This window comes from Canis lupus, chromosome 16, assembly GCF_048164855.1.
Source record: "Canis lupus baileyi chromosome 16, mCanLup2.hap1, whole genome shotgun sequence".
Taxonomy (NCBI): Eukaryota; Metazoa; Chordata; class Mammalia; order Carnivora; family Canidae; genus Canis; species Canis lupus.
In genome coordinates this window covers 45,062,835-45,083,575 of record NC_132853.1, presented here as the reverse complement: position 1 = coordinate 45,083,575, position 20,741 = coordinate 45,062,835, and the positions used below count along the sequence as shown (strand labels likewise).

At 38.6% G+C, this 20,741-nt stretch overlaps 1 protein-coding gene across 13 annotated transcripts in view; it reads right to left on the bottom strand.

The window, feature by feature from the left end:
* Positions 1–7,066: 7,066 nt before the first annotated feature.
* ABCA6 (ATP binding cassette subfamily A member 6) overlaps positions 7,067–20,741 on the bottom strand; it is a 114,364-nt gene continuing 100,689 nt past the window's right edge. For all 13 annotated transcript variants that reach the window (XM_072781010.1, XM_072781008.1, XM_072781017.1 and 10 more), the window contains 13 exons: positions 20,098–20,175; positions 18,856–18,947; positions 18,045–18,165; positions 16,869–16,986; positions 15,639–15,730; positions 14,631–14,803; positions 14,102–14,177; positions 13,933–14,027; positions 12,326–12,445; positions 11,987–12,127; positions 11,166–11,245; positions 9,134–9,189; positions 7,067–8,761 (listed from right to left, as the gene is read on the bottom strand). In XM_072781010.1, coding sequence (XP_072637111.1) covers positions 8,660–8,761; positions 9,134–9,189; positions 11,166–11,245; positions 11,987–12,127; positions 12,326–12,445; positions 13,933–14,027; positions 14,102–14,177; positions 14,631–14,803; positions 15,639–15,730; positions 16,869–16,986; positions 18,045–18,165; positions 18,856–18,947; positions 20,098–20,175 — 1,344 coding nt within the window. In that variant the 3' untranslated portion in view covers positions 7,067–8,659. The remainder of the gene's footprint in view (positions 8,762–9,133; positions 9,190–11,165; positions 11,246–11,986; positions 12,128–12,325; positions 12,446–13,932; positions 14,028–14,101; positions 14,178–14,630; positions 14,804–15,638; positions 15,731–16,868; positions 16,987–18,044; positions 18,166–18,855; positions 18,948–20,097; positions 20,176–20,741) is intronic.

Sequence of the window (20,741 nt, the reverse complement as noted above, 5' to 3'; positions counted from 1 at the left end):
AGGTGGTATTTAGAAGGGAAAGAAAAAAGGAAATGCTGAAAATCCAGGAGAAATCAAGTGACAAATGGAGCACTGCTCTTTCTTGGTGGGAGGAGGAGAAGGAACTGGGTCAGAAGCAGATGAGCTGGGAGCCTGGAACAGGGAGAGCTTGTCAGAAGGAAAAAAAAAGGAGGCGAATGACAGGGCTGAGTGAATTTTTAAATATGACACCATGAAATAAAAAATTCACCCATGAGAGTTAAGATTTTCTTTTTTCCTGCGAAGCAGAAAGCAAATTCTAAGAACAGACCAACAGATGTGCTTGGCAACTGAAATAGCTCCAGAAGAATGGAAGTGTTCCTTAGGCACATGAGCATGCTGAGAGGCCTGCAGAGGCCGGTAGGACTCCTTTAAACAGAAGGAAAATTTGTAAAGTTTGTCTCTGAACTGATGGCTCTATGTAATATATCTTCAAAAAGTTGTTTATCACTGATTAAAATCATTGATGGAGTGGGAAGCCTGGGTGGCTCAGTAGTTGAGCATCTGCCTTCCACTCAGGGCATGATCCCAGGTCCGGGGATAGAGTCCTACATCAGACTCCCTGCGAGGAGCCTGCTTCTCCCTCTATGTCTCTGCCTCTCTCTGTGTGTCTCTCATGAATAAATAAAATCTTTAAAAAAATAAAATAATTGATGGATCAATAAAAAGGTCAGCGGTTACTGAAACCAATTAAGTCATGAACTACATAAAGACTTGAAACTGCTTAATATGAGCAAGCAAGAAAAAACACAGCTACCAAACAAGATGAGTGACTCAAACTCAGGACACAGGTGTCAGCACTAGCACTCGGCGATGAAAACAGTGATACAAAAAGTAAACATAACATTGAATTTTGTGACATTTTTGCTATTTCATGCTTTTTATAAAAGGTAACTTGCCTAATGCATAATTAAACATGACTGAATATTTTTACCTATATTTGCCAATTTTGAATTTATAAAGTCATCAGGTCTACACAGATTTCCCCCTTCTTTTTTACTTTACGTAAGCCTGTTAAACCTGGTTTTTTTTTTTTTTTTTTTGAACATTATGATCAATTACATCATCACAAGCTAGAGGTAGATTTGCAGATTTGCAGAAACTGCACACGGCTCATCGGGTTTAAAAGAACTAAGCAATCCTGACATTGAATTTCTCTTTGACTTTCATTGACAATGGGGGACTATCTCAGGGCAAGATGTGAAAAGGGAGTTTGTTAGTAATGGTAGATGCCAATCTCAGTGCAGAAATACCTGCATGGATCCTGGGGAATCCCAACTCCTTCTCTCATAGTTGTTTTTTTTTTTTTTTTTAATTTTTATTTATTTACGATAGTCACACACAGAGAGAGAGAGAGGCAGAGACACAGGCAGAGGGAGAAGCAGGCTCCCTGCACCGGGAGCCCGACGTGGGATTCGATCCCGAGTCTCCAGGATCGCGCCCTGGGCCAAAGGCAGGCGCCAAACCGCTGCGCCACCCAGGGATCCCTCCTTCTCTCATAGATTAGGAAATCTAAGCCTCAATCCACAGCAGTTTTGGCTAGTAATCTTTTACGTATGTATTTTTTAGATATTTGATTATATCCATACATCCAGAATTTTGCATGAGCTTTTTTTCCTTCACAGAAATTATTTATTATTATAAAAAGCTCGGATGTTCAGCCTTTTTGCAAAAATATTGAGAACTTCAAACAAAAATCTATTCTGTTACTGAAAAACATTGCGTACAACCTACAATTATTACTCTTCTAAACCCACCCTTGGTGCACTTTTGCAACTTTCCTGGTCTGCTTCTTGTAAAACTTAAAAAGCTGGAGGAAATATTGGGCCAATTACCTTTGAGTTGATCATTTGCAGCAAAATAGTACATGGTGTAATTTTAAAAAACAATCATAAGATTTCTACCAATTGCTGGACTATGCTATTGTGTTTGTTCCTTCAACAAAGCCATAAAATGGGAGAATAAAATATAACAAAAATAGAGATCAAATTCAAATACACATAAATATCCAGATGCCAGAAATGAAACAGGAAAAAAAAGAAGCTAAAATAAGATTATAATTTTAAGCCAGTTAAGTTTTAAGTGGTTTGGCAAAGGCTGATTCATAAGCCAGCTAAAATGTAATTCATGTGTAAGGATAAAAAGAGTTCCGTCTTTCAACAAAATCTGGGATTGGTCTTTCATCGATATCTCTGAAAGAACTAATAGATACCCCTCAAGAAGAAAAGTAATTGAACCCAGAAGGAAGTAGTTGGAGGTTGGAAACTAATAAATATATTGGTAGGCTAAATAAATGTTGGTTGTGGAAAGTAATGGTGACAGTGATTAATTTGTGTTCGGGGTGGAAGGAAGATGTTAGTCACAATAGAGACTAAAATACCAGACAGCAATTATATGGGAGAAGAGGGGATAGATAAGCAGAATTAAGTCCCCTTGAAATCTCATTGTTTACGATGAGGACAGAAATTATGATTAACTTTAAAACACATTATCCAATATGGTAGCCACAAGCCCCAGGCAGGTATTCAAATTTAAATGTTAAGATTTAAACCAATAAGGTTTAAAATTAGCTTTATCTCTAACAGTCATCTTGCTTCTAACAATAAGAAACAGCTCAGAAAACTGAAAACCAATAATGTTTCCTGTACCCATCAGAGATTGAGGCTTCAGAACAAACACAGCCTTGAGATCTGGAATCATAGGAGTCCAATGGCATTGAGAGACTTACCACTTCTTATCATTCAGACGAATCATGCTTTTATGTAGGTCCCCACTCAAATGTGGCTTTCTTTCGAGGAGCTAGCAATATTCCCGGATGTGGGATATGCATTCCCCCAAATCCAAATAAAGCAACCAAATGCTGGGCTTCTTATTCCATCCTAGAAGTAGGAAAAAACCCATCACTTGTAGAATATCCCAGGTGGCTCCTGCCCAGATTATTCCAAAAAATGTTATCATTAGGGCAGGTCCTTGGACCTTTGCTGGATTTCTTAACCAGTCTTGGTTGGGTCTGTGAGTCATCACTGCATTCAAATCAGTCCCAAGCCTTCTCTTCAATTTCCAATATTATCATGTCATTAACGTGGTATATTAGTACCCTGGAGACCTATATCAGGTCTAAATCCCTTGTGACCAAATTATGACCATAAGCTGCTGAATTTAGATGACCTGTGACAGCACAGTAAATGTGAACTGGGATCCTTCACATGTGAAACTGAACTATGGTTGGGTCTCTTCCAAGATTGAGATGCAGAAGAAAGCATTTGAAAAAAAAAAAAAATCACTGGGCACCTGTTGTAGCTTGTAGGTGGTTGAAACTGTGTCTGGAACTGCTGATGTATTGGACAGTATAGCTTTATTTAAGCCTCAATGGTCCACTGTTTGTCTCCATGAGCAGTAAGACTTTTCCACAGGCCACACAGGGCTGTGATAGAGGGAATTCATTGCTACCAGCACTCCAGTATCTAACATGTTGCTAATTAAAGAGGTAATCTCTTTGCCCACCAGGTATCTGCATCGTTTTAAATTAACCATCTGTGTAGACTTGAGAAATTCTAGTGGTTCCCATTTAGCATGTCCAATTAAGACTGGCCTGAGGATTGGCTGTCATGCCTTCTATTTATAGCATTAGGTAGGGGAAGTAATTGCTAGTGGGATTATATCCCACCTAGTTAATACAGCCAGGTAAAGGAAAACCAACCACCTCACATAAAGTTTGCTCAAAAGTCCCCATTTTCATCTTAAATTTCACTTTAATCCCATCAACCTTGTAATCTCCCTATCTTCCTGATCTAAGGAAGATAAGCCACCATTAAGATATCATCAACAGGTTTCAAATCACAGCACACTGACTCCTGTATTAAGGAGTCCAAAGAAAAGTTTCTCCTCCCCTTCCTCTCCCTGACCGTCTTATCCACACATGTGCTTTATGGCCTTGGGTTCCCACCAGGCTTGACCAGAAGACCCTGGCCTCTCCTTTTCAATATTTATTTTGATTAATCTGTTTACCCAATACCCCAGGCAATTCTGGGTGACGTTTCTCACAAAATCTTTGCCCTCTGCTTTTTTAAATTCCTCCAAAGTGGGGTTAATGGACAGAACTTGTCTGGGGCCTTCTAGCATTGGGGGACCCATGGGCAGTCTCACTGGTCCATAGAAGCTTCAATAATGCTGCATCAATACCTTTGTTTCAACACCATCAATGTTCACCACATTCATCCCTTTTGTAATAACCACCTAAAGATGTCCACACTGCTGGGTGGAGTCCCCTGACTCTCCTTTCTGTCTCTCCCTTTTTCTTTTTAATTACTTTGGTGACCTTGGTATCAGACAGCAACTCTAATAAAAGCTTCCCAGATTGTCGGATATTGTGAGTAATGTCACATGGGGTACCCATGTAACAGGGGCCCCCTTAATCATGGCATTTACCATAACCCGGTAACATGCACATGCAGTGGGTGAATACCCCAGTCACCCACCATAAAGCCAATTGCACACCGACAGCTTTCCTGCAAAGTGCATCAGCTGCTTCGACTGAAGTGTTCTGGTTGGCAATTAGAGTGGGAGTTGGGCAATCTTCCATCTCAGGTGAGCACACTTATGGTGGCCTTTATCCAGGCCATTAGAAATCCCTCAGGAATAAGCTTCTGTGTGTCTGGATCACCTATAACCATCTGTGACTGTTCAATAGTGGGCTGCAGATCCTGTATCAACCAAACATGCCCTTCCACTCTGCAACATCCCAAAGATAGAGCCCCCAAATCAGTTACTCTCATGGTCCATTTTAATAAAGATTCCTCAGGAAGCTGATAATTCCATCCACAAAAAGAGACACCTCCTTCACACTATAGCTCCTGGTTTTAGTAGTTTTTTGGTTTTGCCTTCCACCACACTGACTACCTTTTTGGTGATCAGAGGATGATTAGAGGTACCTTCCTGGCATAGTTTTCCCCTTTCTTACTTAGCAGCTTTCAGGCTAGCGATCAAAGCTCAGATTGACCCATATTTGAACTTGTTCCAGCATTGAGGCCCAACTTAGAAGAGATAATGAGAGATTATGTGTTTAGCATGCTTATATTTTGCATTTCCATAGATATCCAGTGAGCCAGTTCCTCAGGAGTTGGGTCTATTCTCATCTCTAATTCCACTGGTAGCTTGTACTGTTAGTAACTGATCAAAGAGCAGCTACAGCTTGATACTATGAGTCACTAGGTAGCTATCCAGGAATCAAGCGTTCCTCATCCCTGCCCTCCACTCTTTCTGTTTCCAAACCATGTGTTTTCATGAGCCAGAGCTGTTCTCGCAAATTCCACTTCACTGACACCAAATGTCTAGAAAAAACTGTTTTCTCCTTTGTGTTTTCCTTTGCTCTCATAGTTTGCTTCTGGCCATCAAATGTGTAGGGTTTTTTTTCCCCCCATACTGACCAATTCTCCAACACCAGCTGGGTGTCCGACAATTTAATTTAGTTCTGACACTGTCTGGAATTAGCATCAGATCCCATCAGGTAATAGCCCTGTCTCACTAGACTCCTCCCACTTCGGGTGCCAATCACAAGTTCCATACGGTCTCCTCTACTTCTGAACTTCCAACTGTAAATGGGGTTCCCATGACCCTATCCTTGGATCTGACAATTTGCTAGGACAGCTTACAGACCTCAGGAGAACACCTACATATGTTTACTGGTTTATTATATAATGAACAATATGATTGATAAAGGAATCAGATGAAAAGATACATAGAATAAGGTCTAGAAGGGTTCAAGCGCAGGAGCCTCACTCACCCTGGAATTGAGATGCACCCACCACCTTCCGAGCACATAGATGTGTCCACTAACTTGGAAGCTCTCTGAATCTAGTATTTTTGGAATTTTTATGGAGTTTCATCAGATAGGCATAACTGATTATTAACTCAGTTCCCAACACTTCTCCCACCGTAGGGCTGAAAGTACCAAGCTTCTAATCATGGCTTGCTCTCTCTGTGACCAGGGATAATCCCAGAGCCCACCAGAGTCACCTCATTAGAACAAAAGATACTTAGGAGCTCTGTGTTAGGAATATATATATATATATATATATATAGTATATATATATATATACAAGTGAATACGGAGAATTGCAGCCAAGACCAGCTTACTTGGTGCAGAAGCTAGCAGAGCCATAAACTGGTAGGAAAAAAACACCTTAAATGATAATTCTGATGAATTGCTGGAGGCGGAGAGTAGGACATTCCTGCGGTCAACAGTGTTAAAGGGACCAGAAGCACATGCATGTAACTGGAGGAGGGCAAATGTTATAGGCCTGCAGGGATACCATCTACCACCTGAGATCTGAAACTAAAATGAGGCCAGGAGGGAAGAGATCCTCTGACCTCTCTCCTCTTCCACCTTTGCATCTATTGTTGCTTTTTCCTATTGGATTGGTCAGACCCAACTGGAAGCCAACCAGGAAAGCAGGGAATTGGTGATGCAGTCCACAGTGGTCAGCCTCCCTAGGAAAATAAAGAATAAAACCAGCACAGGGGCTGTCTACAATAGAGTTAGAGATGATGAAACTATTTTTCCTTTTGAAAAAAAATCCTTTCTTTTGTTTTATTCCAATCTCCTCCCTTTTTCATGCCTGTTTATCTGCTCTTGAACATATTCCTAATAAAAACCCAAGTTTTCAAAAATAACCATATTATGATGGTTTTAGCAAACCATGTCCAGTTTAATCTTTTGAAATATTTATACTATATCTGATATTGGTTATTCAGTACTTTGTAAACATATTTCTACAACAGTTAAGAAAATTTACAACTTACAATGAATATAAGCAAAGATTTCATCATATTGTTATGTGAAATGGTTATATATGTTGTGATCTTATACATTTGAGAGAGACAAGAGAATCTATTCCTTGAATTTTAGAAATAATTTCAATCCAACTCTCATTATGATAGAAATTTGCTTTTACAGGGCACTAAAGCATCCTGAACAAATAGTAAGCTATTGATTATTTATCATTGATTTGGAGACATAGTGTTCCAGATATAATTATGACATATGTAATATATGCAGATAAAATATTTAATTATATGAAAAATGGATAAGAAAAAGATTAAAACACAAAAATAAATGAAAAAATACAAATATTTAACACAGAATAAAATGCAAATATATAAAACTGAAGCTTCACCATAAGTTTAAAAGTAAATTAAAACAATTTCAATGTTATATCAGCAAATATGCATATATAGTTAAGAAATTATATACTATAGTGATTCCACCTACATAAAAAAGTACACTAAAGAAAAAGACGCTGGTGTTTTGTTTTGTTTGTTTGTTTGTTTGTTTGTTTGGTGTGGATAAAGTATGGTGATTCTTTTATTCAATTTTATTTAATTTCTGTGTTTTTCTCCATTATACAAATGTTCTTCAAAGAGCATAACAATTTAAGTAATATAACATAACACCAAAAAAAAAAAAAAAAGGCATCAAGGATACTGTTTGGTCTTCAAAAAATTTTCTCATGATATTCAAGATGAAATCACTATTATTTAGGGGAAAAATTATATTTAAAGCTCACACATATTTTTTAATTTAGTAATATAAATGATTTATGCATGTGTGTATAGACATATGTACATATTTAAGAGGGAAGTGATTTTAAAATAGCAGTAAATATAGCTGACCCTTGAGCTATATGGATTTTAACTGCACAGGTTCACTGACATGGATTTTTTACCATACAGTAAATATACTTTTTCCTTATGATTTTCTTAGTTACATTGTCTTTTCTCTAGCTTACTTATTGTAAGAACACAGCATATAATACATATACAAACTGTGTTAATTGACTATGTTATTGGGAAGACTTCTTGGTCAATAGTAGGCTATTAGTAGTTAAGTTTTGGGGGAGTCAAAAGTTATATGGGATTTTTACTGCATGAGGGGCTTGGTACCCTAACTCCTGTGTTGTTTGAGGGTCAACTGTACACAGAAAACTACTGATAAGCTGATGAGAAAAATCAGTACCCCCACAATCATAAAGTAACACATTCAAAATCTTAAAAATTTGAACAAATGCTGCTGTGACTCCCCTTATTTTCACAAATTATGTTCGAACTGCTTTTCCAATGCACATGCTTGTTCATGTGTGAATCCAACGGACTCCTCACTCTGTGAATTTCAAATTTCTGAAAAGGGTCCAGAGGAAGACTCTTGCATTTTACTTGTGTCTTAATACAAACTCGTAAAACTGATACCTCCCAAACTGGTGTGTAGCAATCCCGCTAGCTTCTGGCTGTTGAATATATCCCTCATATATTTCTGCTAGGGAATTTCTTAGTAAATGTCATATTTCAAAGCGATATGCCATGTTTGAAGTTATACTTCAAAAAAATTCCAAGTTTGTGGCTTTATTTCCACAATACCTGGCACCTGCCCTTCAGGTAACTTCATTAATACTTTGAATTGCCTTTACCACAGATTTTCCACCATTCCTAAATTTAAGGAGAATAATTTTTACGTTTATTCATTTGTTAACTAAATACACAAAATATACCAGATATTGATGTTAATGATTTTTAAAATTATACATACTGACAATTATTACATATGGCGTAAGCTTATATGACACAAAGGATTAATAGGTTTGAGCTTTTAAATGTCATCTGAAGGAGAGAGGAGTGCCCATCTCATGGTTGTATCAATTTCTTCTTCAAAATTTCCGAGCTCTTGCTCCTTAGAAAGTTCTAAAAATATCTAAATAGGGGACAAAGCAGAAGGAAAAAGAATTATCAGGTTGTTTATTGTCTTCCAAATAAATAGGAAATATTCATGTTATGTTCTTTCTTTTTTTGTTTTAAATATTTTATTTATTTATTTGAGAGAGAGAGAGCATGAGGGGGCAGAGGAAGGAGCAAAGGGAAGAGAGAGGAGAGGGAGAAGCAGGCTCCCCACTGAGCAGAGAGCCTGAGGCAGGGCTCAATCCAGGACCTAGGATATGACCAGAGCTGAAGGTAGATACTTAATTGACTGAGTTGACTGTTTATGTTATTGGGAAAATGCATGCCCCCACATGTTATTTTCATGTGAAATTAACAAGAATGATACAAACCCTAAAAGCTGACCCACCTTTTCCAATGTGCACTGAGAGAGGCTGTACTCTTCTAGGTTAAAGTCATGTTTCACTGGGAGGGAAAAAAAGATTACTAGTAGATGCTTACAATTTATTACCAAGAAGTTTCTCAAAGTCATACAAAATAAAAATGCCCACTATTAATATAAATGGAATATAAGACTGAATAAACAAAAGCTTGGTGAAAGAAGGGAATCATGAAGTCATAGTTGATATAAATGCAAATTAAATTAATCTTGATATGAAAATTTTCTCATATTACATTTTGATATGTTCTATTACCTCGTACGTGTGTCTCGAGAGACATAAGTTACTTGAGGAACTACAGAATTGATTGACACATCCTTACACACAAGAAAGATTTTGATCCCACTCCTCTCCTTTGAAAGGACCCCATGCTTCTGTGTAACTGTCTTCAGCCAGTTTATCTGCTGTACTATGCATTCTATGCTAGGCGTCCCTCTCAGGAAACCCTCATCAGACTGGTCACCAGATTCCCATATTCACAGTTCACCACTCATACATTGGGACTCTCCTGTGTGTGTGACACGCTTCGTACCAGGAACAGAGCAGCAGTGAAAAACAAACCCCTGCCTTTGTGTATAAAACTCTGTATTCTAGTGGCAGGCATATGGGCATTAAATAAACAAGGACTTAAATGTATAATAAAATAAACGAGGATTGCTACTACAGAGGATAAATAAATCAGGTAGAGAAAGCAGGAAGTGCCAGCCACTCTTTTTTAACTGGATGGTTGGGGTTGGCTCCAGTTATAAGGTAAGAATTGAGCAGAAACTTGAAAATAAGCTAGAAGTAGTAGAATTTCAGGAAGAAGGATCAGCAGCAAGTGCAAAGTCCTGAAGCCGGAGTACACATGTCTGGTAGCATTGAGGAAGAGACAGGAAGTCAGGGTGTCCAGAGTGGAGGGAGTCAACTGGGGAATCATAGTTAGACACTTTACAAATGAATTTATGTAATCTTCCTAATGACCTTGACAAGTAGGCACTGACATTACCCTTCATTTATTTTTTTAAGAGGTTTATTTATTCATGAGACACACACACACACACACACACACACACACACACACACAGAGGCAGAGACACAGGCAGAGGGAGAAGCAGGCTCCATGCAGGGAGCCCGACGTGGGACTCGATCTTGGGACTCCAGGATCACGCCCTGGGCCGAAGGCAGGCGCTAAACCACTGAGCCATCCAGGAATCCTCTTACCCCTCATTTAAAGATGAGTCACTTAGATAAGCAGGGATTCAATAGCTTTACCCAGGGTCTCCCAGCTAATAGAGAGACTGGCACTGAAATTGGAGCCCTTCGTCACTGTGCTAGGTGAGATATACTCCACGACCGTCTGCTGCTGGGATTGGCCCAGTTGAAAGCAGAAAAACGATGATGGAAAATAAAAAACAGATCATTTTGAGTGGCAAGAAGAGTCATGCACAATGCAGGGGATGGACTCAGGGAGGGACACAGACCGTTCATTCACTGCAGCAGGAAAGCAGAACACACAGCTCGGACGCAGGGAGGCCGATGCATGGGTGGAAGGTTTTCTGTGGTTTTTATTTTACTGGTGAAATATAAAGCAAGGGCATCAACTGAGGCAGAAAAGCAGGAAGAAGGCGGATGTGTAAGGAAAGAGGAGCAAAGTGGTAATTGAGGACATTTGGTCTGAACGGGTTGTGCACCCACAGGCAACGTAGCCCCTATTAAGGGGCTTTGTGAGGTTAATGTTATGAATTTACTGCAAAACCAGCCAAGCTCAGTTGTGTGTTTTCTGTAGCTCTAGTCCCTGCCCCGGAGATACACCTTGTTCCAGAGAACTGGATTAACCTCAGTTGGGGTTAAATCCCATCATTACCTACCATTACAATTCTTAAAACCTCTTAGAATTTACATATTTTAAAAAAGTGTTTACGTATTTTAAAAAGGTATTACACAATAACCTACCACCAAATTATTACCTAATTCTGAACCAATTCTTCAAAAGTTTTATTTTACAGTGGCAATTCTTACCTGCCTCTAATTTGCGGAAGGCCTGAGATAGAGGGTAGACATCTGCCAAAGGCAGTTTATAGACCAAGAGGGAAGAATACCTGGGAATACGAAAAAGTCACATTTGACCTTGAGTTTCAAGGGGGAGAAAGTGACCATCAAAATAAATACTGATATTAACATCAATTTCCTTTGATGAAAATAAAAGTGATGCAAATAAATGTACGGCTTACATATAAAACAAATAAAATGACCGATGGAAAATTCTTAAAATATCCTTTGGCAGCTGGCTGTTGGAGATACTTCTAGAAATAATCCAGCATAACTGCATTTATGCTCAGTTTATGCAAACCTTGTGCTGTTGTTAAACACAGACATCTAAACTAATCCCTTTGCTTAGTTTCGATTAGGCTGCAATTAATTACTTAATTTAATATTGCATCCCTGTCACCAGAAAGCTAAGGAGAGGGAGATGTGAGGTTAAGAGAGAAGAAGAGCCAGAGGAGATCTGTGGAGGGTACCACGGAGGGTCCGACTGTGGTCCCATGTGGGTTCCAGGCATGAGAAGTTCCTTTCCCCCAAATTTTCCAAGACCTGCTCTGAGCTGGAGATTAGCCTTGGATAGCTGAGGAGGCCCAGATGAGGTGTCCCAAGTCTTCCTGGGGCACATAGCTTTCTGGGTGGCTCTGAAATCTCCTGTAATCTGAATGTCAGTAAATCTGTTTCAGAGGTCCCTAACTTTTATTATGAAGTCAAATCACTTTGAAGTTCTCAGAGAGCATTAAAGAAACATCTGAGTGGGTAAAGCCAACAAGTTTCTCTGTAATCAGAAGGTCCTTCACCTTTCCTGCTGTGCGGCCTGTGGGAACAGCTTCAGAATCTCGTCGTGAACCCCAGTCACTTGGGAAATTTCCTTCACTTTCAGTTCTAGAATGTAGTCCTTGCCAAGTTTATTTTTCAGGTGTTGGGTGGAGCCGATGCACCTATGGGCAAGATGGAAAATACATTGGAAAAAATATCGTCCCTTCAATTTTTTACATTATTCTCAAATTTCAAATGTAGGGGTAGGGGGATCCCTGAGTGAGCTGACAGGAAGGGCTCCAGGTGCTCACAGTGATTGTGCCCTTTCCACAGGAAATTTCACTTTGAGGGTCAAGCACAGACTCCAGAAGGACACTCACCTCAGCCTTCCAGACACCATGATAGCGATGCGGTCACATATGGCCTCGACTTCGGCCAGGTAATGGGTGGTTAGGAGGGCCCCTTTCTCTGTGTTTTTAACGGCTGCCTGGATTGTCTGCCTAAAATGAGCCAAAAAATCACTGGTGAGAAAAGGGTAGGAACGCCTGTGTGGCTCAGTTGGTTAAGCGTCTGCCTTTGGCTCAGTTTGTGATCTCTGGGTCTTGAGACTGAGTCCTGTATAGGGCTCCCTGCTCAAGGGGAGGTCTCCTTCTCCCTCTCTCTGCCTGCCACTCTGCCTACTTATGTGCTCTCTCTCTCTCTCTCTCTCTCTCTATCTGTCAAATAAATAAATAAAATCTAAAGCAAGAGGGGGGTAGGAAAAAAAGAGATTTAGAGGGAAAACTGTAAATGTAAAATACAGTTCATGAATCACATTTATAAATCATATTTCTAACTAAAAAACCAGAAATGTGAATAGTTATTAGGTTTTTTGATAACATAAAGAAAAATGTTCGATATTTTTAGGTATGCTAGTGGTATTCTAATTACGTTTTTGAAAAAGAAAACTTTTCTATCTTTTGAAGAAACTAATTGAAATATTTATAAAGGGTAGGGTGTCTAGTATTTGCTTCAAACTAATAGGAGAGTGGAGAAGAGGAAGTGGATGGAGGTATAATGAAAAAAATTATGCCTTATATGGATAATTGTTGAAATAGGTCATGGCTATAATGGGTTCATAAATGATTCTCTTTATATTTGTATAAAATTTCCATAACAAAGTCCTTTAAAGATGTAGGGGAAACTATTAGACAGTCACAAATATGAAGTTGGACTGGATGATTTTATTGATTCAAATGGAACATTCTAGAAAGAAAAGTAAAAACAATTCAAAAACTAAGAAAAACTGGATAAGCAAATTTGACAGATTTGGTAAAGGGGAGAGAAAAGTAATGAATTAGGGAAAATATGTAAATTAATACCCTCTAAAAAAAACCAGTTATATATATCTCAATAATTTAAAAAATTGAACTCAAACCATAAGACCTAAAATTCCAACAAAATATTTAGAGGGTTTTTTTTTTTTTAACATTAATACCACATGAATATGATACATCAGAGAATCTATGTATTAAATATTTATTTTCCTAATCATATGGATTATCTCCACTATATTAGAAAGGAGTGGATTTGATTTTCCAAGATCAGGGTTGGTTTTTTTTTTTTTTTTTAATTAAAGGAAAAAAAAATTTAAGTAAGCTAAATATTCAACATGGGTCTTGAACTCACAACCATGAGATCAAGAGTTGCATGCTCTACCAACCAAGCTAGCTTGGTGCCCCATCCAAGATCAGTTTTTTTTTTTAATATTTCATTTTTTATTCATGAAAGACATACAGAGAGAGGCAGAGACATAGGCAGAAGGAGAAGCAGGATCCTCGCAGGGAACCTGATGTGAGACTCGATCCCAGGACCCCAGGATCATGACCTGAGCTGAAGGCAGACCCTCAACCACTGAGCCACCCAGGTGTCTCCCAAGATCAGTTTAAAGACATAACTTTTGCATGAAGTTTATACTCCCAGCTCTGAGGGTTATGATAAGGCTCACCACATTTGCTGCTGCCCTGCTGGATCCGTGCCTGTTGATGGTTCATCCAGAAGCAGGATAGGCGAATTTCCCAGGATGCTCAACACAAAACATAACTGGAAGGCAAGAGAAGCACCTTATTGGCTGCCACCCCATCAGCTCTCAGAATAACATCACATATCACACGCACCTTTCTGGTGGCTCCTGCCGTTAATTTCTTCGCCTGAACATTGAGCTGGTCATGCAGTTTGAAAGAATCCACCAATCTGATGGAAAATAGGAGTAGAATGTCAACTCAAGAGAAGATCTTCGAAAAATGTAATCCCACAGAAGAGTGATTGCATTAGAGGGAAGGTTGGCACTATTATTCTGAAACTAACGATCAAAGAGGAAAACTATTTTGGAACATGAAAGATTTTTAATCTCATTAAGAGTTCCAAGGAATAACCAGAATTTTGAGTTTGAAACTGAAATGGATGATTATGAAAGATTATTCACTCATTTAATGTTGTCAACTCTTCTGTGCAACTATTTTTTAAAGATCCCTCAACCAAAGATACAGGGAATAGCTCCTGTCCCTGCATCCCTGCTCTACTGCTGACATTCCCTGAAAAGGTGCAGACATCATTTCTACCCTCCATTCTTTATTAGTGAACTCATCATCAGTGGAACAGCCTCCCTGCCTCTGGACACAAAGGAATCACATGACCCCTCTTTACCGTGAAATGGCCAAGGTGGCGTCCCCTTTCCTCAGCCCTTTGACGGCAGCGAACACCTCCAGATGTTCCCTCACTGTCAGGTTGGGCCACAGCACGTTCTCCTGAGGACAGTAGCCCAGGAAGTTGACCAGGGTGTCTCCCTGATGACCCGAACGACATCCTTTCAGTTCTACCTAAGAAGATAAACCAGTTTTATTATTATATTATATTATATTATATTATATTATATTATATTAATTATATTATTTTTATTTTATTTTATTTTATTTTATTTTATTTTATTTTATTTTATTTTATTTAATTTTGGTAAACCTGTTTTAGAAACACATGTAGCCTTTTCTCCAATCTCACACTTAAGAAACTGACATAGAGCTAATAGATGGCTAAATTTTTTGAGCATCAAAACGTTATGAGTGAAATCATATAGTATTTGTCTTTCTCTGTCTTATTTCACTTAGTATTATACCTTTTATAATCTATGTCAATGCAAGTGATAGAAATATTGAAATTATTATTTGTACACATGAAACTAATATAACATTGTATGTTAATTGTACTTCAATAAAAGCTTTTTTATTTTTTTAATTTTAATTATATTTATTCATGAGAGACACAGAGAGAGATGCAGAGACACAGGCAGAGGGAGAAGCAGGTTCCTCCCAGGGAGCCCGATGTGGGATTTGATCCCCAGACACGGGATCACTCCCTGAGCCGAAGGCAGACCCTCAACCACTGAGCCACCCAGGTGTCTCCCAAGATCAGTTTAAAAACATAACTTTTACATGAGGTACATGAGCTATGCAGGCATCCCAATAAAAGCTTTTTTAATTAAAAAGATATATACACAAAAATTTAAAAGCTAAACCAATAAATATTATAGAGACTCATATATTTACTATAGAAAATTATTTAAAATTTACTAAAAGTAGAGTTTCATAAAGATATAGGCTACATTTATCATGAAATATCTATTTTAGGAATGAAAATCATTCTGTCATTTCTTTCTACCTCTCCAGCCGTTGGCTTCGTGATCCCAGAAATCATTCTAATAGATGAACTTTTACCAGCGCCATTGGGTCCTAGCAATCCCAAAATTTCACCTGAAAGAGATTCACTGATTATCAATCTGGGAAGTGAATTATCATAAACCTGTTTCTTCAAATCTTTTGAGATATGTACACCCCTCAGTATTATTTTGAAATGTATAACATATATATATAACCCATGTCACCAGACTATAACTCTTATAATTATAACTCTTGTAATTATATGAAATATTAGCGAAAAGCTTATGGATTTGATGTCAATAAGTCTTTTCCAGATTACTTTTTCAGTTAAAAATGTGCCAGATTCTTTTTGGTAGTAGATGGCTGATGTGCTGAGTACATGTTTAAGTGGTTCCTAAACTTGGGAAGTCAGACACATTTTCTTCATCCCAAATTCCCCTACTGCATCCAAACCACCATCATCCTCTATCTGAACTAATGTAAAAGCCTCTTGTCTGCCACTCAAATTTACAAACAATAGCCAATGTGTTAATTTTTCCAAAATGTAAATGGTAATAAAAAGTTAACTAAAACCCCTCTGGTGGCATTCCACTAATTTGGTATAAAAATCTAAACCTTTTGCTCTATTTCACAAAGTGGTACCCAATTTGGCCCTGCTCCGGTCTTGGACTTCCTCCATTCTACCTGTCAGTGCATCCATTGCTTCTTCGTGCCTTGACCATTCCAAAGGCAGCTCTAGCTCTGAGTCTCTGCCCTCATTCTTTTCTCTGTCTGGGTGTTCTTATCTCTTTGTGCTCACATATCTGGGCACCTTCTCATCACCCAGGTCTTGTCTTAAATGTTACTCCTCCAGAAAGGTCTTCCCAAACCCTAGGTGAATGCTGCCCCGAATCATTTGTGTCATTTCACATATTCGGATGCTCCACTTAGAACTTGCTTATGTGATATCTGACCATTTTATTGGTAAGTTATTGTTGGGTTTTGACCCTCTCTCAGGATGTAAAATCCATGAGGACGGGGCCTTGCCTATTTTTTTTGATGATTATATTCCAGAACCCAAAGCAGTCCCTGGCATACACACACACACACACACACACACACACACACACACACACAAATATGTTAAATGAATGAATGCACACATGGGTGCTTCACAATGGTGCCTACAACAGAGATGTTCAGTAGGTATTGCTGAAATGATGGTGAATAAAATTAAATGATTCTTCCAAACCTTTTTTAACACACAGAGAGAGATTTCTTGTTGCTATTTTCTTCTTCCTCTTTGAGAAGCAACTTTTCTTCTGACCTGCATACTCTTTGTGTAGACAGCTAGCAATTATGACAGGTTTCTGGAATAGAGGACAGTGTGATTTTCCTTTTAAGCTTCGGAGACTTTATGTTCCTATATTCTCATGACTGGGAACTTTCTTGCTCTATGTCATAAAACAATGTATATTTTAATTTCATTTTTCAATTTTTTAAAAAAGACTCATTCATTTATTTTGAGAGAGAGAGAGAGCACGTGGCAGGGAGGGGCAGAGGGAGAGGGAGAGAATCTCAAGCAGATTCCATGCTGAATGCAGAGCCTGACATGGGGCTTGATCTCACGACCCTGAGATAATGACTGGGCTGAAACCAAGAGTCAGATACTTAAAGGACTGAGCCACCCAGGTGCCCAAAATAAAGGATATTTTAAACTGACAATAATCCATATTGCTTGTTTCAAGTGTAACCTGCATTCATTGATGTCAACAATATCTCTAAATCCCCTAAATCTGGGACACCTGGGTGGCTCAGCATTTGAGCATCTGCCTTCGGTTCAGGGTGTGATCCCAGGATCCAGGATCAAGTCCCATATCAGGCTCCCTGTGAGGAGCCTGCTTCTCCCTCTGCCTATGTCTCTGCCTCTCTGTGTATGTTTGTATCTCATGAATAAATGAATAAAATCTTTAATTAAAATAATTAAAATAAAATAAATCTTCTAAATCTATCTTCTAAATAAAAGAGTATAGCTTCATGGAAACTGGCCTTCCCAGAATGATCTAAGCTCATGAGCACATCATAACATCTAAGTCAGATAGAAGAATAACCCTTCAAATCTCAATCCTTATTCAGCATTTTATAACAAATCTCATGTAAATTCTCCAACTTACGAAATTCTTGGTTTTGAAGTTATAGCTCTACTTATCAAAGCCCATTTTTTCCTCAAAAGAATGATAAAACCATTATGTTCTCTGTTCTTCTTTGAGCTTCCAGGACACTCCAAAGGAGAGCCTACATATTTAAGAATTACGAAAATGCACCAAGCTCCAAACTTGCAAAATGAAAACCAGCATATTAACCTCTCTTCTTGATAGTTCTTGAATTATAGGTCCCTTAATGTCCATTTTGTCACTTGCTTTCCTACCTCATCTGCTTGTGAAGTGGTCAGGGCAGTTGCTGCTCTTAATCTTTCTGCTTTAACATCTTCATCCTCATCAACAGGTTCTTCTGGATTAGGCCCAGCACTTCCACTTTGGGGGGAAATTCTGTGGAGAAAATGAAATGTAGGACATATGGGTTTTTTCATTATTGAGGATGCCCCCTAGATCAGCTTCTCTGTGATTTCACCATCATCCTTTTTCTCAATACATGGGCGATGAAAATGGCCCTGTGAATACTGCTTCTGCTTTTCCCAAGAATTCCCGTCCCTGTCGCCAGAATTTCTTTCTTGTTGTTGTTATTCTTCCAGTTAGAATCTTTGACCTTTGCCAAATTGCTAGCAGAGGCTGCTGTTTCTTTAAAAATCAGGTCACCTACATTTTCTCTGTTGACTCTGAGCCCATCTTAATCACACCCGGCATCTGCCCTCACCATCTTTTACCGTTCACCCTTCCTAGAGCCCCTGTATAATGTCCATCTTATGAAACACTCTGAACTACGTTAGGCTGCTCAACCAATTCCATTGCATCTCCTCTGTTCAAGGATGTGTGATCATCATAGATGGGAAATCGGCATATTTGAGTACTCCTTAAATTTCTGAGGACCTGAAAACCTCCCTCCGCTGGTTAGTGGCAGAGCTCTGGGAGTCCTATTTCCAAGCAGTAAGCCAGCAACCCACTGACCATCATGAAAATCAGCATGCTGTTTACGTGGTAAATATAAATCCACATTAACAGGTCCGTAGTGCAGGTCATGAAAATACGATATTAAGTTCGAAACTAAGTTTTTATCCCAACCTGAAAATGGGATCCTTTCGCATTATTTTCTTTCCACATTTTGTTTCCATGCATCTTAGGATAAAAACAAATATCAAAGCCTGCAAGTAAGGCTAGGAGCAAAGAAAAACAGTTATATATAGGCATAAGTTCACAAATATCACTTAAACATCTGAATTAAATTGGTGGCCTGGTCATCAGGTGAAATACGTGTGAACTATTCTTACAAATTAGGGGAGAAATCCAGCTGGACAGGTCCAGGCCATCATAATTTCTCATTAGAATATTGCAACACCTTGCTACCTGGTCTCCTTCCTCTTCTTCCTTTGCCCCAAACATCTATTCTCAACACAGTCACTAGAGTTACTTTTTTAAAACAAGTCTGATCATAGTAGTTTGCTTAAAACCCTCCAATGACTCCTTGGTTACTCAAAGACAAATTAAAGTCCTTATAACCTTATAGTGACCCAGACTGCTCTGTGTAGCCCATGCCATCCACCCTGCACTTTACCCTGTGACTTCTGTGACCTTCCCTTGTACCACTCTTCCCTTGGTCACTCTGCCACAACTACACTGGCCTCCTGGCTGACCCTGGAAAAGCCAAGGTCACTTGTGCCCCCTCCTACTGGAATCCTCTTCCCCAAGCTATCTCTGTAGCTTTCCTCCTTGCCCCCTTCAGATCTTTATTTCTCAATCAGGCTTTTCCTGACCACCCATCTGACACAATACATATTATTTACTTAGTTTATTATCTATTATCTTAGTTTATTATCCTTCCACCTTGATATAAACTCCATAGGGGCAGGGATTCCTGTCCATATTTGCTCCTATGCCTAGAAAAGCAGTGACACATTGTATTCAGAGACAATAGCTTTCTTCAGCCTAAATATACCAATATAATCACTTTTCCCTTTTATTTCAATATTCAACTTTGCCCCTTTCATCTCCAATTCAAAGGATTTAAGTTATATTGCATCTATATTTCTTACAAGCTTTCTCAAATTTGCAGGTGGCAATAAACAAGATAAATGAACATGACAATTAATTTCATATTACATTCTGGATCTACACAGTCCACTTATGCACATAAAAACTAACTCATGATTTGGAATCATGTCTGAATTGTCTTATTCTGTATCTTATCCTGAGACTATATTAAAAGCTTTCAAAGTTGGCATACAGTAGACAAAGCCAAATAGTTATTATAGTAAATGCTAACCATCAAAAAATAAAATAAAGGGAGAGGTAGAAAGGCTTTCTTACAATTAGGCATACTAGAAAATCAACTCCACTTGGGTCATATCTGTGGTTTAGATATTCTACTTGGTGCTCGTAAGTTCTCTGTAAAGACAAAAAGAAAAATAGCTAAATACAAATTCATCATCTTCATGATTTACATTTAAAAAATATGGAATTCCACATATTGCATATTTCCCTCCTTAAGCTTGACTCATCTATGTGCACTGGTGACAAACAATTCCCTGCAGAGAAGAAAGGGGACCCCCTACTCAATGCTGTCCCTCAGTAAACAAATAATTTACGTCTGTTCCACTTTTCCAATTTTTTTCTTTAATCTTTTGGTTTAAGGTTTTCCTCAAGTTGACTGAAAATATAACAGAGAGAGGAGCCTACAGTGTGAAAAATAATAGGGAATCACAATATTTGTCCTAAATACCCCTCACGAGGCCTTTCAGGGCCCCCTCCTACCTTGGTGGTGACTCTCCCACCATAATAACTATTCCTATCATGTTATTCTTTCTTCATCAGTCAATGCATTCAGAGAGTGACTCATCCCTCCTAAGAAATGTGTGACAGATCTAGGTTAATGTACTTCACTCTGCAGGTCTGCTTATATCTTAGGGGAAAAATGCTTTAAGCAAAAGAATGAATTCCCAGTTGAGAATTCT